The sequence below is a fragment of the Impatiens glandulifera genome, chromosome 7 (assembly GCF_907164915.1).
Source record: "Impatiens glandulifera chromosome 7, dImpGla2.1, whole genome shotgun sequence".
Classification (NCBI taxonomy): Eukaryota; Viridiplantae; Streptophyta; class Magnoliopsida; order Ericales; family Balsaminaceae; genus Impatiens; species Impatiens glandulifera.
In genome coordinates, this window is record NC_061868.1 from 30,747,717 (window position 1) to 30,774,778 (window position 27,062).

General features: G+C 30.0%; 1 protein-coding gene across 1 annotated transcript; it reads left to right on the top strand.

The window, feature by feature from the left end:
• Window positions 1-10,210: 10,210 nt before the first annotated feature.
• Window positions 10,211-10,726, top strand: LOC124909722 (the record flags this gene model as incomplete). The annotated part of the gene is made up of 3 exons (XM_047450371.1): window positions 10,211-10,287; window positions 10,381-10,536; window positions 10,636-10,726. Coding segments are annotated over exons 1-3 (324 nt in total), but the record flags the coding sequence as incomplete, so codon positions are not given.
• Window positions 10,727-27,062: the final 16,336 nt, after the last annotated feature.

Here is a 27,062-nt window from a genome sequence, read left to right on the forward strand (position 1 = left end):
CTCTCTGATGAATGTGGAAAATGCAAATTAAGAAGATGAAGGGAGAATCGTTTTCTTGTCTGGTGGCTTCTGGGTGTTGTTTATTATGTATGTGTAGAGTTTGGTAAACCTTTTTTTTCTAATATAATCCCTTTCCACTTAGAACTTGTTTGATCTTTGGTTATTTGAGAATTTTTAGAGTTTTGTCCATAAACATTTTATTTGATTAAAATAAGAAAAAAAAATTGTTTAATAGTTAAAAAAAAATTAATTTTTAATTAAATTTAAATTTAATAAAAATAAAGTATTAATTAGTATTTAAGTTAATTAAATAAGTGATTTGATATAATATAAAAAAAATCTATAAAACTAAGTAAAATTTGAAAAAAATAATTAAAAAAGAAAAGAGTTCTTAACTTTGTTATTTCTTTAATCATCTATACAACTAAGTTCCATTTTAATTAAGCAAACAAATCATCCCAATTTAAATATAAGTAAGGGATAATGTTTATTTACTTCTCGTGGGTTCTACTTTGCATGTGTTCCACTCTTTACATGATGTATCACATTGAAATGACGATATTACCCTCGATTGGACAAACAATTGAATTGGAATACAAGAAAGGAGAGGGGCAAAAGTGTCAAATAATGAATGGAATAAATGAATAAGTAAGAAGAGAAGGTAGGCCAGGGGCATTTTTTAGTATGTTGTAAAGCATCCCAATAGACAACTACTAATAGCTTAGTATTTAGTTAGTTGGGGGAAAGAATAGACAAATAATATTAAAGTTAGGAAGTGGAAAGAGACTTTCCAACCTTGTAACAGCCAATATGTCCAAGGCAACCACGTCTTGTCTTATATATGACAATCTCTTTCATACATAAAATATATTAATCTAGGAGTTGGTTTCATGGCATCTTTATATACTTCCTCCTTTATAAAGTTATAACTCACATTCATAACCACCCAATTATTTAGTATACTCATACATGTATTATTTGTTCCTCAATCCAACTATTTATATCAATAATATTTAACACCTAATTCCAACTGTTTATTCATTTTTAACACTAAAATATTTCATGTTTTCAACTTTATTTAAAAAATATATATATATTTTCTTAGGACATTCTGAACCTCACGACAACTAGTGAAAAATTCATGTTGTCGATGTTGGTCATCGTTGAGAAAGCGCAAGAGTTGGAACCACATTTTCCTTTTCGGAGAATCAATTTTAAATAAGAAGTCTATCTCGCGAATTAACATCTAGTAAGCTAGGCTGATTATATACCTTGATTTTTTAGGGTCATGAAGACTATAGATTGGTGAAATTAATGGCTAAGAGATTTTGGTGAAATTATTGGCTAAGAGATTTTTAATTTGAATTTTAATAGTTTAAGTGATTCTGGTTTTGATATTTTGTTTGATCCTAGTGACCAATACAAGAATCAATTAAACAAAGATTAAGGGAGATAGGTTCAAATTTTCATTTACTTCAACCAATGTTAAGAAAGATGTTGGAGATGAATTAAATTAAAATTAGTATTAAAAATAATACATAGTTATAAGCTTTTAAATGGAATTTAGTCCTAGAGTAAAGTTATAGAGAATATATTTGGTCAAATTAAAGAGTTGTAAAATAGAATATTCAATCCTTAATTCTAACCCTCATATCCTTAATCCTACCCCACACATTTGGTGATTCACAATTAGTAGAAAGTAACATAGGAAATATCAAGTACAAGCTTAAAATTATCTAAACATGATTATGCAATATTATCACATAATCATTGAAAAATGTGAATTTATCTAGCCTTGTAAGTCGTGAAAAACTCTTTATTCGGTGTAGCATGATAGCAAAAACCTTTATCAACTATCCACTCAACTCCTTGGTGACCTTCTACATGTAGATATTGTTCATTTTCACAAGAAAAAATTACTACATCATTTGTAGTTTTCTTTTCTCGTAATCTTTCTTCTAATTTTTGCATTCATTCTATTCTTTTTCAGACTCTACAATTTTTCTTCATGTGATCTTCTTTACTACAATGATAACACTATCTTCCCTTAGATTTTGATATGCCTCTAGACTTTCTATTACCTCTTGATTGTTGTCGATATTAAGTTATTCCCCTGTTCTTTGTGACTAGGGTCTGCACTATTTGTATTAGTTGACTTCCTTCTTGTCTCCTCATTGAACAAGTTGCTAGTAACTATACTTAAAGTAAGAACACCATTTAAAGTTGCATTATTGGCTGTCACAACTAAGGTCTCCCAACTGTCGGGTAATGATCCCAAGAGCAATAAGGCTTGTAGTTCATCTTCTAAGGTCATCTCCATTATTGACAATTTAAATGCTCGGAAACTCATTTAAATGTTCAGCAACACCTGTATCTTCTCTGAATTTTAAATTTACTAACTTTCGAATTAGAAACGCTTTGTTACCTACGGTTTTCTGCTCATATAACTCCAATTTTTTTCATAATTAATGGGCACTCTTCTCATTTGCTACATGGTGATATACACTATCATCAAGTCATTGTCTGATTGTTCCGACTACTTTCCGGATCAATTTTGTCCAATCAATGTCAGACATATCTTTTGGCTTCACACTATCTCCTTCAATAATAAATGATATCCTCCATTTTGATTCCAAATCTTCTAGTTATTATTTGTCAATCTGATCATTATATTATTGCCTTCCATCTCAATCTACAAAGCACTTTTTAAAAAATAAATCTAACCGCTCTGATACCATTTGTTGGAAATTTTAAAACAAAGAATACTTTTATATTGTAATCAATCGATGTAAGATAGCTAAATGCATAGGAAAACACAATAAACAACACCAGAATTATGTGGAAAACCTTTTCAACCTGGAGGGTAAAAAATTACGGGGCCAATTGACAAATTTCACTATAAACAAGAAATGGATACAAATATTCTTCTCAAATTTAAATTTAGAGTTGAGGTATACAAACAAATAAAACCAATTTTATTCAGACTCAAACAAATCTAGATATAAGACAACAAAAAATTGAAACCTTAAGGTGATAAAGGTAAGGAGATCGTTACTACCTCCTTCTTTTATTCTTCCTCTGTTTTTTCTTCTCTATTTTTCTCTTAGCATAATTCTCTATTTCTATTACTAATAAAATGAATAACATTTTTAGGGTTTACTTGTTTAATTAAGTAGCTAATTGGGATGGACCCACAAGGCCCAACAGAAACTTGGTCTAAACGATCGTTTTCTCCTTCATATGTGATTTGAACATTTAGACACTCATTTTAACACACAAATTTGTAAATATCAAAAACTCAAGCCCAAATAAAATTATCAAGCGAATTTTTATAACGGGCTCATTGCACGAGATTGAGAATACATAATTGATTTAAGAATGAAATTATATATACCAGTTTCTGATTTAATTGTATTTTAGACGTTTTATGTAAATCTCAATATAATAAAAGTAAACGAATACACAATGACATTGTGTATTAAGATATCACTAACATGTTAGTTTTTTTATTTAGCAGGAATTGGGAGAGGTGAGAAAAAAAAGTGTGTTGGCAAAAGTAAAAAAAATTAATATGCATCGCCGAAAAATTCATCGGTGACCGCCATCAGCAACGTCCGACTTTTTAGGTAGCAGCTTAGTAGGGACGTAGAAGGGTGGTGGTCTGGGTGTAGGGGCACACGCACACGCAAAAATGGGTTCAATCAACACGGGATAATGATGGGCACGGTTCAAGTCCTTGGTTAGATGGTCTAGGTGCGATCAAGTTTTATAGTTGGGGTTCAGTTCCATATTAAAGGGTCTAGGTCAGGGTTCGTGCCAAGGTCAAAGGTGAATTCCAAGTTCAATGGCTCAAGTTAGGGTATGGTATGGGTTCGCTACCTAGGGTCAAGGGTCTATGGTTTGAGGTTAGGGTTCAATTGTTATGGCTAAGGCTCGAGACCGAGCAACCCGTTGGAGAAGTGAACTAGGTGGACTCCCGAGCCAACCCGTCTACCTACGTGTGCATTCCATCTTTGTTGCGATCATCAACTTCCTTCCTCAACCTTAGCAACGTGCTTTCACTTGTTAGAAGAAATGGGAAGAACAACTTAGGCTATCCACCTTCATCAAGCCACCCTCGAAACTATGGTTAACAAAACGACGTATACAAGCTACCAAAATGTTCATATTGAACCACGACATATAAGAAATGATGTGTTATTCTTCACCCATCGACTTAGGTTCATGTTTAAAGATCGAGGAATGTGGGGGCTACTTGTGTTTAACACCGATAAATGTCGCTAAGGTGACCAAAATCAATTAACCACATACCTAAATGTTCACGATGGAATGAGGATCAGCGAAAGGGCCTCTTTGAACATCCTAGTAGAGTTTAGAAAATCATAAATTCCAAAAGCTGGAAAAGATGAAACCTCCTTTGCCAGTCTTCCTCTGCTTATTGTTCACCGGTCCCAAAGATATGGAACCACATGAAGATTCTCCGACTATCTTCACCTGCTTGGAAGCCACTTCGGAATCAGCAACCACCTTGAAATGCCAAGTGTAAGAAGCCCTCCAAAGCTTATGGCCTTCACAACCCCTTTTTTTTTTTTTTTTTTTTTGTCAATTGTTGAATTAGATTGAAATGGCCATTTGACAAGGTCCTAGTCAAGAAAATGTTGTGTTCACATATTTTTGGAGAGGGAGCCGAGGGATTTGGAGATGATGGAGCGGAGGGTGCGGTGAGAGTTGGAGGTGAGGGAGCGGAGGGTGCGGTGAGAGTTGGAGGTGAGGGAGCGGAGGGTGCGGTGAGAGTTGGAGGTGAGGGAGCGGAGGGTGCGGTGAGAGTTGGAGGTGAGGGAGCGGAGGGTGCAGTGGGAGCTGGAGGTGAGGGAACGGAGGATGTGATGGGAGCTGGAGGTGTGGGATCGGAGGGTGATGGAGATGAGGGAGCTGATGGAGTTGAACACCCTTGATCGTCAGTTGTAGTAGTAATGGCCATCAATGACAAATCTGATGTCGAGGGGCGTCGACGATTCCTTATATATATACTTTACAAAAAATAAATAGATAAATGAAGCATGATTAACATGTATCGGAAACTGAAAATTCAAGTAATACACCTCAATGCTTAGGAGTTTTCACTAAGTAATACACCTTAATCTAGTCAACATATAGAATACAAAGAATAATAAAAAAACATCATCAATCAATTTATTATTTAAGAAATTTTGAACGAAATGTTCCTAAACATGACCATGTTAGGAAAGAAATGTCCCGAACATGACCACGTTCGGGATAAAATAGTCCCGAATATGACCACATTTGGGACGATATAGTCCCAAATATGAACACGTTCGGGATAAAATGGTCCCGAATATGGTCATGTTTATGACGACATGGTCTTGAACATTGTCATGTTCGGGACAAAAATGGTTCCGATAATGGCCAAAATCTAGCATTTCTTAAAATGTCTAGAACCTATATAAGTGTCATTTCTAGACCTATATAACTGATAATGTAACATTTCTGAAAATTTCTACAACTGCAAATTCATTGTTGGTGCCATTATACACTTATATAACTGAAAATGTAACTTTGGAAAAATTTGTAAATCTATATAACTTTGGATAAATTTACAAATTAGTTTAAGATTCTTCATTATAACTCAGTTTTGTTACTATCATTAACTTGTAATTACACGCTATAACTTTTCACGAAATAAAATTTGTAGTACCCCACAAATTCAATGGTTTCTTATATTTATTGGGATACAATTCAAAATTCTTTAAATAAAATCTAATTTCAAATGGGGTTTACTATGACACCCTACTAGTTGTCTTTACTATACCATGTCCTCAAATATTCTAACTCAGTTTTGTTACCATCATTAACCTATATTACCAAAATAAACCCTTAACTTGCTTAAAATGTGTAATACAATATCAATAGTATCAGTAGGTCTATTCTAATATTTAGATTTTTGTTTCTAAATTGTGACTAAAATTTTGTAAATGTATACCGTTCTAGAAACTAGAAACAGAAATTAAAAAAAAAATCCAAACATTAAATAATGTTTCAGAACATGGACATGTTCAGAATATCCATAACTACAGGATGATCATATTCGAGAACTTACATTCTGTTATTGTTGGACTTGGACAGTGGCGGACCTACAAGGGGGGCCTTGAGGGCCCGGGCCTCCCCAACCTTAAAATAATTTGTTTTTATATATATATTTAACAAGTAACTCTTAGTCCAATTGGCTTTAAAGTTGAACTGATCTCAAACGATCAAACCCTGGCCTCACCTTTAATTTATTTTAAAATATAATTTATATATAAACTAATTCATAATTATTATTAATATTTTATTTTATACTAACAATATTTTCTAATATATAAATAAGATTTATTTATATAAATAAGTATAAAAAATTATATATAAAATAATGTAAATTATATAATAATATTATTTATTTTAAAATTATATTTATATAATAATTATACACTATTTTTTATTTATTTCAATATAATAATACAAATTACGGGTAAATATAAAAATTAAAATAATAATAATTTTTTATATTTCTTAATTTTAAACTATTTCAAAAATTTATAAGAAAATATAAATTAATATTAATAAACAAGTTATTATAATTATATTGGTTTTGTTCAGTATTTAAATAAAGAATTTGATATATTATTTTTATATGCATTAACATTCTAGAATCGTAATCTCGAATGTCTATTCACTTGATAATATATGTTTATCACGTTTTTGTAATTTTGTTCTTATTAATATTTTTATTTTTTTATATTCTCATAAAATTAGGCTGAAACCTATTAAATTAGATTTTTATATTTTTTATATAATTAGTTTTTTTATGAATTTGTTTTTGTGTTGCATTTGATAAAAAATTATATATAAAATAATGTAAATTATATAATAATATTATTTATTTTAAAATTATATTTATATAATAATTATACATTATTTTTTATTTATTTCAATATAATAATACAAATTACGGGTAAATATAAAAATTAAAATAATAATAGTTTTTTATATTTCTTAATTTTAAACTATTTTAAAAATTTATAAGAAAATATAAATTAATATTAATAAACAAGTTATTATAGTTACATTGGTTTTGTTCAGTATTTAAATAAAGAATTTGATATATTATTTTTATATGCATTAACATTCTATAATCGTAATCTCGAATGTCTATTCACTTGATAATATATGTTTGTCACGTTTTTGTATTTTTGTTCTTATTAATATTTTTTATTTTTTTATATTCTCATAAAATTAGGTTGAAACCTATTAAATTAGATTTTTATATTTTTTATATAATTAGTTTTTTTATGAATTTGTTTTTGTGTTGCATTTGATAAAAAAATTATTGAGAATTACAAGTGAGTTATCACTTTGCCTATAAAGAGGAGATCAAAATATAGTTCAAGCCATATCATTGATTGCGAGTTCGAAAAATCAATTACAAAAATTTAGAGAAGATGGATGGCATGATATTTTGGACCAAGTTAACAGTTTTTCTCAATTACACTCTCAATACTTGATATAAATGAGCATATGATAATTGATAGCAATGGTAGGCGAAGAGGAAAAGGGGAACTCATCACTAATCTTCATCATTATCGTGTGGAAATCTTTTGTCAGGTATAATAAATATTATTTCTTATTTATTAATAGTTATTATATATTATCTATTATCTACTAATAGTTATTATTTATTATTTAATGCTAGGTTATTGACACTTGATTATGCAAGAAATGAATAATCGTTTTTCAGAAGTTAATACATAATTACTTGATTGGATATCATGTCTTCATCCCAGAAATTCATTCTCCAAATTTGATATTCGTAAACTTATTCGTCTTGCCAAACTTTATTCCAAGATTTCACAGGTAGTGATTATTTATTTTTGGAACAACAACTTCGGGCTTACTTATTTAATTTGCGGGATGATCCTCAATTTTCTTCAATTGAAGACTTGAGAATTTTTGCTCAGAAATTGGTTATAACAGAAAAAACATATAGTCTTTCCATTGGTTTATCGATTGATAGAGTTGACTTTAGTTTTACCAGTTGCAACTGCATCTGTTGAAAGAGTTTTTCCGCAATGAAGACCGTGAAGACTAATTTGCGTAATCGAATGGGAGATGAATGGATGAATGATAGTTTAGTTGTATATGTTGAGAAAGATATTTTCTCAACAATTGAAAATGAGCCAATATTGCAATATTTTCAACAAATGGAACCTCGTAGAATAAATTTGTCTTCTTTTGTACCGACTCATGGACAAGAATAATTTAGTTATTGTGCTTATTAGTATTTTGTAATTGTGTTTGTTAGTATTTTTATGTAATTACCAAGTAAAATTTTAATTAAAAAATGCATTTATTTGATCGTCAAAAAAATGCTACGTTATTTTCCTCTCATCCCGAGAAAACATTTATGGGTCCGCCACTGGATTTGGATGTAGTTAAAGAAAAATGATTCTTCTGAAAAGTAAAAGTAGTATAATTTTAAGATTTGAGTTGTTCGGTAACATTGTTGCATCAGTGAAGGCTTACCATATTCGAACTTGCTAAAAAAGATACTCGAAAGAAATAACAAATTGCCAAAATTTAAAGTCGCGGAAGATGGAAGAAGAAAGCCGAAGTCGCGGAAAAAGAAAGAAGAAAGCCAAAAATGCAAAAGAAGGAAGAAGATAACCAAAGAGAGAAATCGAAAATAAAAGGACTGAGAAAGAGAGATCGAGAAAGAGAGGGATTAAAAACTAATTATTATTCATTTAATTTTTTAGTTCACCGTGGCATTTTTATCCAACCTGGCGGTCTGTCAGGTGGGGCATCGCTGGGGAGTTGTTGCCCCAACGTCGCGCTCTCTATCATTTTTTTTCTCTATCTTAGCCTATTTTTGTATTTAATTTCAAATTTGTTTATAACGAAAATTATGATTGATACATAGTGATGAAATTTAGTATAATGAATTATTCGACAGCATTTAATATATGATAGCACTTAAAATTATTATTTCATTTATGAAAGTCACTCAAACTTAAAATATTTGTAACATTATTTGGACATCAAATTTATGTTATTTATTATTACTTAACTATAAAATAATTAAGTTCAAAATAATTTTTAATTTTTTTTAATATTTATTATATATATATTAATATTTGTTTAATTTATTATTATTTTTCAATAAATATTTAAAGCATAATATAAATTTTATTTAATTATTCAATATTTTAATAATTAATTTAATATTCAATTAATACATATCAAATTAATTATTAAATATTAATATAATGTAAATATGAATATGTTTAAACTTATATGTGGGTGATTTAATTATAAGAATGACTAGAAATTGATAGAATTATTTTAAATGATATACAATACAAGAATTTGAAATAACTGATTAAAATATAAGAAATAAAAATAATTCTCGGAATTCAAATGATATAATGTCAAAACAAATATAGTTCTTGAAATTCTTAGAAATTTTGGAACGACATTATAATTTTGTGGAAATCACTTGAATTAATGTATATTTATAAATGATTAAATAAAAGTTGGAAAACAAACAAACCTAATAATCGGCTAATGGGGAAATTTGAGGAAATGACCGCACTTATAGGCTTAACAGCCGATAGTTGTGGGCATAAATTAAATAGCGCTGGTGACCCTCTTTTTTTAATGACAATTATACCCTTACGTAACGTAATCGGATTTTTTTTTTTTCAAATTTTTTTTTTCGTCTCGCGGTTGTGTGATGCAACTGGAGCATTTTCATCCAAAAGAAATTTATAATTAAAATTTTTTGAAAAATAAAAAAATAAAAAATTGTGTCACGTAATTTCAGGTTGCGTAACGCAACTGGGACATTTTTGTTCAAAAACAGTAAAAGGGGTCACCAGCGCTTTAGTAAAAGGGGTCACCAGCGCTTTAGTAAAAGGGGTCACCAGCGCTTTCTTTTTTAATCTCGACACTTTCCGCATTTCACCGTTGTTGAGGGTCCTCTCCTCAAATTTCCCGCTAATGTGCACTGTCTTTTATTTGCCTTGATAAAGCGAACCGTCACTTTCCCGCTTTCCCGCTCAATCTTTTGCGTTAGTGGAAAGAGAGCATCTTTACCATTACAACATAGAGAAAAAGAGAGAGAGAGAGGACTGAACTTTCAAGAATCGTTTTCATGGGTAATCCTCCAAGAATCCGAAAGAGGGTCCAAGCAACCAGACGTGCTCCTGATGGAAGTGCCTTCCAAAACTGGTAGCAAAATCTCTCCTTTTTTTCTATATATTTATCTAAATGTATGTCTCTTCATAGTGTGCCTATCTATGTATATCTTCTTCTTATCTGCAGTACTAAATGCGGAGTTTTAGTTCCAATCGCTCTTGAAGACATGCACGAATGCGATGTTGAAAAGGATGTGATGATAGGAAAGATTGGAAATGAGACCCAAATTAAGTCGAACCAGAGGTTTCAACATCAACCCAAATCAGCCTTCCGTTTCTTCATGTACATATCTGTAGATCGAACACCCCTCATTCACATTATTTGTATTCAATCGACAATTTTAGAAGTTGTCTTAAGGGTTTTTCTTGATTATTGTGACAGGGAGAGCTTTTTGAAGAACTGTGAAGGTAATGATAATCAGATTGAAGATGACAGAGAGGGGTTTAATAAGTGGAGGAAGATTTCTGAGAAAGTAATTTTGCTCAACTTTAATTTTATACTCATTCTTTCTTACATTGAAGATCATATTTCATATGGGTTTTATCTATTGAAATGTGTGTTGCAGGAGAAGATGCGGTTTGTTCTTGAGGCTGAGAAGGTGAACTCGGCCTACACCAAAGCTTTGCTTCGAGAGGCTGAAAATATGTCATCATGGGTAATTGAGGTTCACATTTTGTAGCACTTAACAAAGAGAAGATGTAATTAGTATTAATTTTAGTGTTTATTGTATGAAGTAGTGGGTATAGTTTAGCATTTATAATGTATATATTTCCCTTAATTAGAACTTATGCAATTGAATGTAATCTCTTCTCTCAATAGAACTTATTCTTAATGTATATATTTCCCTTAGTTAGTCTTCATCTACATGTCTTTCTCAAATTGTTTGTTAACTTGTATATGATTATTAGCAGATGTTTGGCATTTTTCACACAAGATATTTGTGCATTTTTCATGGAATGTAGGTGAATGATGATGAAGCAGATTCAGCTGAGGTGGGAAAGTATGATGAGGTTCGGTTTTCCCTTATGCTTACTATTCTTAATTTGTTTCCATATGGTTTATCAGTAGTCTCTCCTTCATAACTAACTTATTATGTTCCCAGACATACAAAAATTGTAAATTTTTTGGGGACTCTGAAGACTCCCAGGGCTTTTTAAGCTTTTGGTCCAATGGAAGTGAAAGCTTTGGATATGTTGACTGGTAGGTAACACAGTCTAGCTAAATTTCAACTTTTGATGGGTATTAACCATGAATCAACCATATCAGTTAGGGAACCCATCAACTAATCTTAAAATCCTTATTGTTGTGATTCAATATTATTTTCAGGGAGCTGTTACGGCCTCATGTTATTATGAAAAGTTGAAAATGGATGATCTTTTGGGCACAAAAAAGAGAGCTGGTTCTAGTGCAAGGCAAGTCATTTTGGCTATTAGTGTAAGTATTAGCAATTAGAAGAAGCTTATTAGGAACTTAATGTAATGTTCTTTCAGTTCATAGAGCAGTATTCTTGAGAATTGAGATGATGGTTTTTTTGGTCAATATCATTATGGTGAGTCTTTATGAACTATATAGTATATTCAATTTGAATTTTGAGATCGCCATTGGACTAAGGCTTCAATGTTCATATGTTTCTTCAAGTTGTATTACCTGATCAATCAAAACAAGATGTAAGCAGTAATCAGTTTATTAAGAAGATCATTTCTTGCTCATCGGGTCTGGTTTTGGTTAAAATCAGCCAATACCTTAATTGCATACACTTTTTATTATTATTTGTTAAAATGTTATTTAGTAAATACTATTACTAATAAATACAAATGTATTCTATTAACTGGGACTGGGGCTTTAGTAGTAGCAGTCAAAAGGCTCCATTGGGTGATTTTGAAAATTATTATGAAATTTAAGGTGATTGAGTATGTGAGATTTAGGCAGAATGGTTGACTGAGTATTTTTTGAGAAAAAATATGTGAAGGATTCTCTTAATTTCCTTCTGAGTATATATGGTTTGTTGTGTTTACAATGTCTAGATTTGGATTTGTATTTAGCATTCTGAGTTGGTCTTATTTTGCAAAATTTAATTGAGTGCAAATGTAAAGCTATAAAGTGGGTGTTGTCATCTTAAAAGTTCTACCAATAGTGGTGATTTTTAAGGTAAGAGTTGAGAGTGCACTAATTTTATATTTGGTTGGTTAGAATCTTTCTTATGCAGAATTTGGCTAGATGAAGGTGGAGAGCAAATTGTACATTTTAATGCTAGGAGGAAATTAGTTGAATGTTTTTTACAATTGATTGATGTCTTGTCATATATGTATGCCATTCTTTGAGACTATTGTCGACATGCTTTAGAAAATAGTCATATTAACTTAGACATAGAAACTTTAGGTTAGAGTGAACATAGAAACTTTAGGTTAGAGTGAGCTTAAAAGAGATTTTGGACAAAAAGTTAATTTAATGAAAATTTTAAAAAATAATTAATCAAGATGAAGACAGTGGTAAAGTATATGTAAATATTTTGTGTATTGGACTTGACAAATGACAAGACAATTGGGAAGAGAAAGACCATTCTAACCGTAAGTTGATCAAGTTCCATCGCTCTTCATTGTTTTGATGTTCAACAAAAAATCCATAAGGTTCGAATTCACCGTAAGAATATTTAAAATGTGATTAAAAACTTTATATCCTCGTATAAGACATTTCCTTAACAAAAATATTTAAACATTTTTCAACGGTGTAGGTGACATGATTGTAGTCGAGGATGGTGTTAGATATTGTGAAGACGATTGCATTTCTGACTTCTGTTCAAGAATTTTTGTGAAAATGTTCACCATTCTCTTCATTGGAGAATCTTTTTTTGGTTCTCTTAGTATTTCTTGATTAAATCTTTGGCCTCTTTTACCCACTGGACATCACATTAGATTATGTTGTTTTACTCAAATGTCATTTGGCGTGGCCACAAATTCATTTTTCAAGTATCTTTTTAGAGCCACCCGATCCCTCTTCATTAATTGGTGAAAATGAAAGCGGATGAAAATGAGAGCGAATATATTCACATGTTGCAAGAGTATTAAAGAAAAGATGCTCCAATAGGGGATAATATTGAATTGTCTTTTCTCTAATTTGATACAAAATTTTCTTTATTTTCGTAGAGAGAAATAATCAACAATTAAATATGCAATATTAATATATGTTCAATATGATAAACTTACTCACCCGAACATATTCCCACCAAATATTGCTCTCATCTATCATATTCCGTATTGGATTCCATCCTATGCCAGTTTGGAGTTTAGTCCAGTGCAATTCAAACCATAGATTTTTTCTTGTGCGAAAGTAGTTTTGAATTGTTTTTTTGTATAATACAACTGATATTTGTCTTAAATTGTCATAAATTATTTTATATTTTTTCAAATATATTTATTCTGGAAAAATGTTGTCTTCTCAGGAATGTATCCCATTTTGCTGGACTCGATTGGTTCATGCTTGTGGTTTATAAAGTGATATTATTATAATACAAAGAAAACAAAACCAATTAACATTATATAAGAATTTGGCCATTCTGCTGCCATTTTCACAAGAATAAATTTGTATGGCTTTATATTCATATATAAATCAGCTAAATCAAACACCAAGTACATGCTATCATGGTCAGAATCAAATAAGACCTGACTAGAATCAAATACCAAATACATATTATCATGGTCAATCAACTAAATCCAACACCAAATCAAACAAATTTGTATTGTTTTTAGAATCATATATTAAAAACATGATGAGAATGAATCATTATATCCACAAGAAGAAAAACAATACCTGCTATTGAGATTCGGATATGCAATTTTAGGCTTTGACTTAACGTAGGCAATTTCCCTCTTTGCCCTAATGATGGTATTTCTTAATTTGGGAAGAATGTCAATTTTACACACTAAGTTATAGGAATGTGTCAAATTTACTTATTAAATATCAAAATTCTATTTATATGTATGAACTAGTCAAAAAGTGTCAAATATATTTAAAATAACAGAAATGTTAAACGGTGTTAAAATTTTTGCCACATGTAATATCCACATATTTTTTATTTTTTTAAATTGACATTACTTTAATTATTTTTCCATTTAAACAAAAACTTATTTTTACTTTCTCTCTCATCCCTCCACAACTCTCCATTTTTTTTCTAATTTTTCTCTCTTTGATTAACTCAAGTTCTTTTGGATTTTTACCTTCTTCTAACCTCCAAGTGCTCCCTAACTGAACTTTAAATAGTCATCATCGTTGGTGGAAGTTTTTGTTGGCCGATTCTTAAATCATAGACGTTGTGGCCAAAATCTTCATTAGTCGAACCCTAAATCATTGTCGCCATTAGCGGACAATGCCGAATCAAGGTAAAATCTCCTTTAACCGACTTGTTTTAATTTTAGTTTTCATAATACTCACTCTCTTAAACTTTATCAGCTCCTAGACATAACCCCCAAATCCAAGTCTTTCTCAGTTAAACCTTACACTATCATCATCATTGGTTGAAATATTCATTGATCGAATCCTAAATTGTCAATGTTGTGGTGAAGTCTTTGTTGGTCGAATCCTAAATTGCAGTGCTGTGGCGAAGTCTTAATAACTCGTTACTTTTTAGAACAATTTTTATAATTAATCAATTAAATATTATTATTAATAATAAAATTACTCATAGATGAAGAAATGAAGAGAGAAATATTTAAAGAAAATGGTAAGTTGTGAGGGTAAAGAAAGAGAAAATAAATAAGAAAAGATTTTAATGTTTTGTTTGAATACAAAATAATTAAAGTAATGTCAATTTAAAAAAATATATATATATGGATATTACATGTGGCAAAAATTTTAACACCGTTTAACATTTCTGTTATTTTAAATATATTTGACACTTTTTGACAAGTTCATACATATAAATGGAATTTTGATACTTAATAAGTAAATTTGACACCTTCTTACAACTTGGTGTGTAAAATTGGCATTCTTCCCATTTCTTATTTTATTCGTATTCTGATCGACTTTTTGTTTTGTCTTATAAAGCAAGGACCTTTTGAACATAAGAAAGTAGAGAAGGGCTAGTCCCCGAAAATGCCTTAGGAGTTGGGGGGAAAAATCTTTATATTCCCCGGCACTGTCACTGGCTCGCCTCCACTAGAGAACTCAAAATGCGGATTCTGGCCTGCAGGAGAAAGAAGCTCGACTAGACCTCTTTCTTCATATAGCCCAAAAAGCAAAATCGCAAACACTGTCATTTCCACAAGCAGGAAGTGCGTCGAGAAAAAGACTCAGGAGATCCGCTTTCTTAGAAGAGCTTAGGAATAATAAGAATAAGTAGAATAAGCTAGCTGATCTAAAAGTGCTCTTAGTAATCGCTAAAAAAAATAAGGGCTCCTAGTTGTTCACATAGATTTTAGCAGGCTCGAAATCCCCTTTGTAGATACTAAGAAAATAGCATTCCCATATTACTATAGTCAATTTCTTCCCTTACTAGAAGATCTTCTCTTAAGCTATCGAATAAGCCCTTCTACAGGACTAAACTAGATCAAATTACCCTACGCTGGCTTTCATTGCTTTGATGTACTTGAAGAGGAAAGAGGGTTCTCAAAGGCTTTTCTTCTATACTGGCCGTATGAATGAATACCTTAAAAGCAAAAAAAAGAAGAGAGAATTGATAGTATGTAAAAACCTCCCATATCTATGGAACATTTTCCTCCCTAGGGATCACTCCCCATTCCCAACTATGAAAAATAAAGTCTTACCGACTAATTAGGCTTTAGGTAAATCTCGTTTAGACATTGTATCTCGCAAGGAAATTGCTGGCTTAAGAATTTGATTGAACTAGTTTATCACATGAAGATTGTTAAAATATAAGATAATATATATGTAAGATATATTATCACAATATTATAAATTGTGATAATATCATTAGTTAATTATATTATATTATATGAATATTATATTATATTATTAGTTTCCTTATAAGCTCAATGTAATGTCTATATAATAGACATAACTTATGTAATTCAATACAATCTTTCTTCTTTATTCTAATATGGTATCAGAACCTTGTTATCGTTCTTGAGTCAATCAAATGATAGTCTTCCACTGCCTCCATCGATGGTTACTTTAGCCATTGATGAAGAGAATTAATAATGCTTTATTAATTATTATTACTATCTCTTAAATTTTCTTATTTCAAATAATTATGCTGATGTTTTTACTTTCTTCATCAATCATTATAATACAATATTTCTTCTTATTCTAACATGATATCAGAGCCAACATTTTGTCCTTGAGCACAAATTTAGTCTTCCGCTGCCTCCATCAATGGTTACCTTAGTCATTGATGAAGGACTCTAATAATTTTTATCAATCATATTCTCTGAGTTTATTTTTAGTTGTTGCTTTATTCCAATAGTTAATGTCATATTTTTATTGGTGTTAATTCAATCATATGTGCTCTTTTACTGTTTATTTAGTCAACACACTGTCATTCTCTCGTTAGAATGAGTTTTATAGGTGTTGTTTCATCCCAGCATTCTATTCCCATGGAATTCTACCTTATTCACTGGTTTTTTCATTAATGCAACACACTACCATCCGGTCCACCGTTGGATGAATTTCAAGACTCGCGAGTAACTTCAGGGTTCATTCGGTTGTTGTTTCACCCCAGCATTCATGCCCATTGGATTTTTACCTCTTCCCTGATTTATCCGTCAACACACTGTCATCCTCTAACTGGATGGAGCTCACGAGTTTTTAAAGTTTGAAGAATACAACATCAACATTTCATCATCTAGTCTTCAATCTCAAGTTGTTCAAATGTTTTTTATCTTGAGTTTGAGGAGGGATCTTAGAATATAAGATAATATATATGTAAGATATTCTCACAAAATTAGTTAATTATATTATATTATTAGTTTCATTATAAGCTCAATGTAATGTCTATATAATAGACATAACTTATGTAATTTAATACGATCTTTCTTCTTTCTTCTAACACCAACTATGAAAAATAAAGTCTTACCGACTAAGGCTTTAGGTAAATCTTGCTTAGACATCTTGTCTCGCAAGGAAATTGTTGGCTTAAAAGAATTTGATTGAACTAGCTTGATCACATGAAAAGAAAAGAGTTTTCTCCCAGACAGGGAAAGAGGCACAACAAGATGAGGGGCAGGGACTACGTATGCAATAATAAGAAATGTCTAGTCGAGATGAAGGGAGACTTAAATTGTATATAAAGATCAAGGACAAAGAAACTCCAAAGACCGACTCTAGCTATATGGACAGAGTTCCCTGCAAAAAGTTCCCCATTTAGTGACTTAACCTTTTTCGATGGCAGGGAGTATTAGATGCCCTTTTCTCCAACACTAGATATGTTGACTGCTAACTTTTTTTTATATTTTTATCCGTATACATCACACCAGAATTTTTCTAATATCTTTGAATGAATGGTGATTGAAGGGTGTGGAAAGATTTAAAATCAATTTCATAAAAGCTCTATCTCTCTTTATCCTATTCTCTTACCAATTTTAGCATGGTAATAAAATCATATCTTCTCTTCTATCTCATCTAAGACAAAATATAAATTATAAATTTAATTATTAAATTAATTCCAAAACTCTAAAACGAGATTATTCAAATAATCCATTGGGTTTTTTCTTTAACCCAATCCGAACAACCTCCTAGTGTTGTTGCTTTGGGTGAAAAAGGGTTCTATGTTTTATATGCTTATTTCAAAAATGATATTTTATTATTTTATATATATTTAAATATAGAAATGCTTATATTATTAATGTTAAAAACATTAAACCATTATTTGAAACAGCATAATTTTATGTATTTACATGAAAAATAATTGTTTAAGTATTATTATAACACACAATGGCTTCAATAAAGTTATATCAATAAACAATTGAAGAATCGAAAAAATTAGTTTATGGTATAATATATAGTGACAAGATGTATAAATTTATAAGTTAATGATAATAGATTGAAAATCTGTAATGACAATATCAAATATCATCCAATTAGAAAAGACATTTTATCCTTTTGTAACCGTCTTTAGTGTCGGGTATTTTTACACTCAATGGTCTCAACTAAAATATTGTAGATATAAATTCCTTTCTTATAGTTGTATTTTTGTTTTGTTTATTGTATGTTCAATGTGAAAATCTAAAATCATATTCGCTCGTTTAAATATATTTCCTTAATAATTAGTTAGATATATCCATCTTGATTTCATAGTTATTTTGGTACATCAATATTATTATTGAATTATAGTTAATTAGGTATTGGGTTTAAATTAAATTTAACTGGCTTAGATTGGATTGAATTAAAGTGAACTGATTTTTGTCAAAGTTCTTAAATATGTGTTGATTGATGTTATTCTGATGAACATAAATAGAAGTGTCTTGAAGCTTGAAAGCATTAAGTGCCATTATCTTGAATATTTTATTTTTCTTCTTTTAGTTGAGATTTTTTTTTTTATATATTTCACAAAAATTAAGAAAAATTTTGTGCAATTTAAGCGGATAAAAATATAAACAAAAGTTTAATTTTCATCGCACTTAATGGCGCGAGAATTTTCTTGATATTTTTAGTTTGGGTGAAATATTAAAAATAAAGTTCATTTAAAAGAAGAAAAAATAAAATATTCAAGATAATGACACTCAATGCTTGCTTTGAAGCTTCAAGACTTCTATGTTCATCATAATAACATGTCAATCAACACATATTTATGAACTTTAAAAAAAATAAGTTCACTTTATTTCAATCCAAATATATAAGCCTAGTTAATTAAAAAGTTGTAATTGTTTGGTTAGGTTATAAGTTCAAAATATACATATATCATTTTTAATTTTATTTTTAACCGTTTTAAATTTATGGACGGGTCAACCCACAATCCGACCAAAGTATTCATTACTCTCACATATATATCCAATTTAATCACAACTCTCTCTACCCGACAATCCAGACACTTTGAAAATCAAGCATCATTAAGTTTTTATTTATATTTTTATCCGTGTGCATCACACGAGAATTTTCCTATATTTTTTAGTTGTTTTAAAATATTAAAAAAAATATTAAAAGAAGAAAAAAATAAAATATTCAAGATAATGGCACTTAATGATTTTAAGCTTCAAGACACTTCTATTTATGTTCATTAGAATAACATGCCAATCAACACATATTCAAAAACTTACAAAAATCAGTTCACTTTAATTCAATTCAATCTAAACTTGGTTGATTAAAGAGTTATACTTATTTTCTTAGGTTAAAAGTTCGAAACATACATATAATATTTTTAATTTTATTTTTAACCATTTTAAGTTTATTGGCGGGTCAATTACAATCCGACCCAAGTATCTATTTACTCTCACATATATATCCAAATTAATCAAAGCTCTCGATCTGGCAATCAAGAGACTTTGAAAATTAAGCATCGTTATATATATATAAATTTTTTAGTTAAAAAGTTGAACTTATATTGTTAAGAATGTTTGTCATTCATCAAATTTGGTGTTAAATTTAAAATATAAAGTCTTATTAACCTAGTTGGTTAAATAGGTATACTTATTTTGTTAGATTGCAAGTTAAAAACATACCTATAACATTTTTAATTTTATTTTTAACTATTTTAAGTTTATGGGCGTGTCGACCCACAATCCGCTAAGTATCCATTTACTCTCACATATATATCCAAATTAATCATAACTCTCGACCCAACAATCTGAATATTTTGAAAGTTAAGCATCAATATATATATATATGTTAGATAAATTAGATAGTTAATTAATAAGTAAACTATCTAAACAACTTAATCAAACTCAACCCTTTGTGCAGGAAAAGCCGGGAGCGGTCATATTTTCAAATTGCCAGTCAAACCGATATCATAGAAGCAGCACAAATCGAATCCAACTAGTTGATCTATCTTCTCAGCATCAGTAGAAGACCGGTTTGGCTCAACTTCAGAATCGGTGAAACATCTTTCTCAGAGATCGGTCGCTACTCTTCTAAATCAAGACCGGTCAATGCAACAAACCGATATGAAGTCCAGTCGGCTCAAAACATTGACTCAATTCTAAATGACTGTACAATCCTAATGGGAAGATTAATCAAGATCAAATCAAAGATATAGAACTGCTGAAAGTTTTCATTTTGATGCAATAGGTTTACTTTGGGAATAGGCAGAAGGAGATTTTCAAATATGCAGACTGTGCTATTTCCTATTTGATACAAGTCTGTTGATAGACTACAGACTACAGAAGACTGCCAAGTGAACAGATATACCTATTTTGGTATAAGTCCAAATGCAGCCTCCAAGGAGCAGAGATCTGTCCAACCGACCAGTTGTTAAACTCAATAGAAGACAAACTGGTCGGCTGTATTCTTTCTTGGGAAGCATCAACCGCATTTAATGCATTACAACTCCTTTTGACCAACTAACCAGATTCAAGGATCACTATGCAGGTATCCGTTGAAAGAAAAATATGACCGTTGTCATATTTCCAATATATAAGGAGAAACTAAAGATTAGAAAGAAGGGGTTACTAGTTACGGGTGACAACACAGTTAGTAAGAGCTACAAGAGTTGAAGTTACAATACAGTTCTTTGAGTCACAAATAACAGAACAACCTTTTAGAGAGTTATAAAAAGTCCAAAAAGCTATCAAGTCTACTATTCTTACAATCTGTCCAAAAGTGTCAAAGTGTATTACAATTCTATTCATTTTGTGTGAGAGTTGTAAGTCAATAACGAGCAATAAATAAGCCTCGGTTATTTGACATATTGTAAAGTGTGTGATTGAATATTCTTAGTAAATATCCTTCTCAAGATTTGAGAAGAAGGGGTGACGTAGGAGTTTTATCTCCGAACATTCATAAATCTTGTGTTGTGTTCTTTCTTCATTCCATTCATCATTATTATCCAATCCGTGTGTGTTGCTTCAAATTGAAACAAACTACTTCCGCACTTGAACTCGGTTCAAGAGTTTGTGACAACTTGTGTAGTGTTGAGACCGATATTAATCTTTAACCGGATTAATACCAATCGTTGTGTGTGTAAGCGTTCTCTTTTAGCCGGACCCCGGTCCTCTATCGACGATCCCAATCCTATCAATATATATTTATATTCATTCAAGCATCATAAATTTTTAAATCAAAATTCTCAGAAAAAAACTAACATTAATTATAACTTTGAAATTTCTTAAAAATGAAAATTCTTATAGTCCCATCATAATTCACTCAAATATTTGTAAGATGTAAAAAATAACAATTTAATGAGTGCACACTTTTTTTGTTGCTCAAAATTGTATTGCTTTAAATTAAAGTTTCCTCCACACAACAACAAAAAAAAAGTGAAAAAAACAACTTTGAGATGAATTTAATTTAAATGCTTTAACTTTATAATATACAAATATATAGTTTACCAAATTAATGTTACATTATTGGTTATATGTAAATGAATCAATAATTTCCAATTTAATAATATAATAAAAAAACATATATTTTGTTATTAGATGGACCAAAATACACTTTAAAATACCAAATTTTGATAGTCTGAATATGTTTAATTAAGTCGTTTTTAGGTCAAATACAATCAAGCATTGGATTGATTCATATGGAAATCAAGCAACCCCCAAAGGAAATATGCTTGACACGTTGACCTTTTTAATTGATGCACACGTTATTACTTTAATTAATATACTTGTTGTTTCGTAGTTAAAAAGTTATTGAAAAAGTTTATAGAATAATTTGATCCTTCACTATAACTATAGGAGTCAATTTAATCATATTTCATGCACTATAACTTGATATAAATATATGAAGATTGAAGATCTAGTCTCACTACTTAAAAAATGGGAAAAGGAAAAACTAAAAATCTCTTTGATCACTTGACATGGAAATCCATGATGATAATTGTCTTCATCTTTATCCTCATGATCTCTAATTCTCCATTAGCATCATCAAGATCACTAATGGATTTCTTCTTTTTACGCCTCCACAGCCCCGACGTTCCAATTAGAATCTCCGGCGAAAAAACTGATGATCAGACAATTGATGTGAAAAAAGATTCAGGGAAAGTCGCCGGAAAAGTTCATGATGCCAACTTGTTTCTGCCCATGCTTCCCAAGACAGCCGTCCCTCCGTCAGGGCCAAGCTTACAAATCAATCAAGAGATGAAGATCAATTAGGTCAAAGTTTCATTCAATAAATTCATAATTCTAGCTATATCTACATCTATATCTTTCTGGTTTCATATCTAATGACCTGGTTTGGGAAATGACCATTTATCAAATTATGTAGTTTAATGGTCTTAAATCAAACTGGGGTTTTTTTTAGTATAAGATTTGATATGTAAAAATGTGAAAGGGTTTATTAAAAGTAATACATATGTGAGTTTGTTGACTTGTGTAAAAGTGAGAGAGTTAAAGTAATCTCTTGTGGCTTTAAATTACAATAATATTATAGTACTACATATATTTTAGATTTGCATTGACTATGTTAGAAATATAACATAATATAACTACAATTTATTACATTACTAATATCCATGACTTTGAGATAAGGATTCAGAAAAATCTGTAGAAATATATAACATTCTTATCAAATTTCAATAATATTAAAAAAATCCCAAGATCTATATTGTTCACTCCAATTAGAATAACCAAGACATAGGTTCGATTTCATTTAGTTTTAACTTTTCTACCATCTTTGGTGACATTTAATTCGCTTTCCAGCTTCACATGGATATCGCATGATCGTATCTATTTCTTTGTAAAGAATGTAAAGACAACAACACATAAGTGTACGTATGTGACAAAATTGCCTTGCAATATTTTACGGCAGTAATTTTTGTATGGTCATATATAGGCAAGTCTTTGTAGGTGTCTCCAACAATGGGCCAAACATTTCATGGGAGGCCAATTGTATGATTTCATGGAGTCAAAACATCTTTCTTTGTTGTCTTGCGATCGCCTACATTGTATTAAAACATTTCTTTTTTAAATATGAAAACATTTTATTAATCCATATAAAACGATTAACAAAAATTATTTGAAAAAGTTACGAGATCAATTGTTGTAAATTACTACACATTTAAAAGAACTGAGAAAGCAACATCAACGGAAACTAAGAATACTCAAAATCATGAAAAGACCATCCAACAATCAGGCGGAAACAATGCCCAATCGAAATAAGTGTCGGCAAAGAGGCTCTCCGGACACATTAAAAATCTTCGACTAATGAGCGACAACTGCTCCTCCAGCATCATGGAGACCTCAACACTCTGGACAACTTTCCTACATTGTATTAAGTGTATTAATATGAACATTCAATATATTTAGTCAAATGAATTAATTAGGAATGAAAAACTAATAAAATATACTAGGCATTACTTGTGTTATAAGTTAGTCTCATGTAAAAACTATCTCAATTGTAGAAATCAAAACCATCATCCCAATTCCCAACCCTAATAGAACATTCAAACACGTGTAAAAAAAACACTAAACAATGTCATATTCTTCAATGAAAAATTGGACCCACACTACACAAAGAGAAAGAATGAAAAAAAAGCCAAACATAAATTGTTTCGCACTTGGCTCACAATTATCTTTGAAATTTAAACATTATAATCTAATCTATATATTTAGTTTTAGAATTCTTACTTTTTCTTAAAGAAGTTTCATTACACAAATGCAGTCAACTCAAAGACTTACTTTTTTCTTGAAGATTAGGGAAGTAAAAAAATGAAAAAAAAAACTTCCATTTTCTTTTTTAATTTCAATAAATCCACCTTTACGAGCATTACATACCATCATCCTTTAGTTCTTTAGTTACTTTATTTTTCTTACTTTAAATAGTGGAATCAATTAACTAGTCACCATTTTGTTTTTCAACTTGGTTTGTAGTAAGATGTGTTTAATTTGTTAATTAATAAATTTAAGCAAATGTGGAAACGGGTGGCCCAAACCTTTTCTAGAGATAGCCCTAATTTGATCACCTTCTTTGTATAACATCCAATTATCAAGGGTGTTTGAGACTTTGCTCCATCTTAAAACAACATTCAAGAATATCTTTCCAAATTTGTACTTTATTTCTCCATTTTCTTCCAAATTAATACTCTTGCATATTATATTTTCCCAAAATCTTGTAAACACTAGTTGCAAATGAATGCTTTAGATATTTGAAAAGAAACTTTCATCTTCTCTCTTGTTCTCACAATTTCAGGTTTTATTTCAATCAAATACCTTGGTACATTACATATAGTATGCATTGTACACCCTTTTCCAAATAACTTTTGAGTGAGTAGTCACTGAAGATATAATCCATATATTTTTCTTCATCTCTGCAAATCAAGACACATGAAATCATTAACCAACATAAGTCTTTGCCTTCTGTATATAATGTTGTATTATTTTTTCATTTTTTTCTCAGTACAAGTACAACAAACTTACAATTTTTTTTTATCATAATTCATATTATTTTTATTAGATTAATTTCAAACATCATAAAATATAAATATGATTATATTTAAATTAATTATAAAATAAAAACAGAAATATATATATATATATATATATATATATATATATATTTATTTATTATTATCTCTCATATATGTTCGAATATATATATATATATATATTATTAGTTAACAAATTATAATTTAATATGTAAATTAAAAATAATATTAATTTTAATTAATATATTATATGCTTCAATGTATTGAGTTTATTAACTAATATAATTAATATATACAGGTATAATAGTCTCGTTGTATTTTTTTCAGATATTATTAAACAAAAATATTTAAATCATTATGTACTTAAAGTTTATTATTCAAAACTTAATTTTTTATTTTATCAAACATAGAGGTGGTTGATATTGGTGGTTAATTTATTGTGGGATAAGAGGCCGGTAACAAATGAGATATTAGTGGTTAAAATATATGAATCAAATATTTGATTGACAAAAGTGTGATGTCACAAGGTTAAAGATTGATTGAGATTGGTGGTTGATTTACCGATGGATAAGAGATGTGTGAAAGTGTGATTGTGATATGATTTGTCGAGGGATAAGATGTCAGTAACAATGGATCATGAGGTAACAAGATTAGAGGTCAATTGAGATTTTGGTGGTTGGTTCGTCGAGAGATAAAAAGCGTGTGAAAGTGATTGATGGTTGGTTTGTCGAGGGATAAGAGGTCGCTAACATTGTGATTGATTGTTGGTTTACTGAGGGATAAGAGGCTAGTAACAGATGAGTAAAAAATATAAATCAAATATTTGATTGACCAAACTGTGAGGTCACAAGATTAGAGGTCGTTTGAGATTGGTGATTGGTTTGTTGAGAGATAAGAGACGTGTGAAAATGTGATTTGATATAGTTTATCATGGGATAAGAGGCGTGTGAAAGTGTGATTGAGATTGATGATTAGTTTGTTGAGGGATAAGAGGTGTGTGAAAGTGTGATTAAGATTGGTAGTTGGTGTATAAAAAAAATATTGGTGGTTAAATATATGAACGAGATTGTTGGTTTGCGAAAGAAGTGAGGGTAAAAAGATTGGTAATATGATGAGTGATTGGTTTGCCAAAAGTGAGGGTAAATGATGTTGGTAATGTTGAGATGGTTGAGTGCACAAGTGAGGTCACGAGATTAATAATATGAGAGGTTTATTAGGTAAGAAAAAATATTACTAGTTGACATATAAGTGATGATAAGTGGTCGAAGAAGAAGAAGAAGTCGGTGAGCTGATGAGAAAAAAAGTTAAATGAAAGTCTCCTTATCAAATTTATTATCATTTTTTTTTGATAAATAACAAAACTACTAGGCTGTCAAAGCTCATTATGTTCAGACCATAGATGTTGACATTAAAAAGAATGATGAAAACGATGATAATGACGACTAAGAAGGGAGTATTATCTATTATAATTTTATAAATATGCATTTTATTTATCTTTAGCGCATTGAGTTGAATTAATTTCACAAATGTAACTTCATCATGTGAGCTTATCATAGAGGAAATTTAAACCAAAAATTAACCTTTTATAAATTTCAAATTCAAATTGGCATTCAACTGCTATAATTCTTTAAATTAAAGTATTTATTTTTATAGTGAAAATCAAATATAATTTTTTAAAGTAAAATGAGACTTAAGAATCCTCTTGATAAAGACTATACAATTCATTTAAAATTTAAAAATAGAAAATTTTTAATCACAAAATTATTTAATTTATTAATTAAAATATACTTATTTTTATAAATTTAAACATACAAATATTTTAATAATTTAAATCAAATATATTAAAACAAAAACTCAAATTTTCATCAAACTATCTTAGTTTTACCCTTAAAATTTAAAAACTCTCTGAATAGAGAAATTTGAAGAAATGACTCATTAATAGGTTTAACAGCCGATAGTGTGGGACATAAATTAAATAGCGTTGGTGACACTCTTTTTTTAATAACAATTATATCTTTGCGTAACGCAACTCCAGTTGCTTGCGTGATGCAATCGGATTTTTTTTTTGTTTTTTAATTTTTTTTCGTCTCGCGATTGCGTGACGCAACTGGGGCATTTTCGTTCAAAAAAATTCATAATTAAAATTTTTTTAAAAATAAAAAAATAAAAAATTGCGTTACGCAACACGTAACCTAAGGTTGCGTGACGCAACTGGAACATTTTCGTCCAAAAACAGTAAAAAAGTCACCAACGCTTTTTTTTTTTAACTCGCACTTTTCGCATTTAAAACATTTGTTAGGTCATCTCCTCAAATTTCCTCCCAAATAATCAATCCCACATT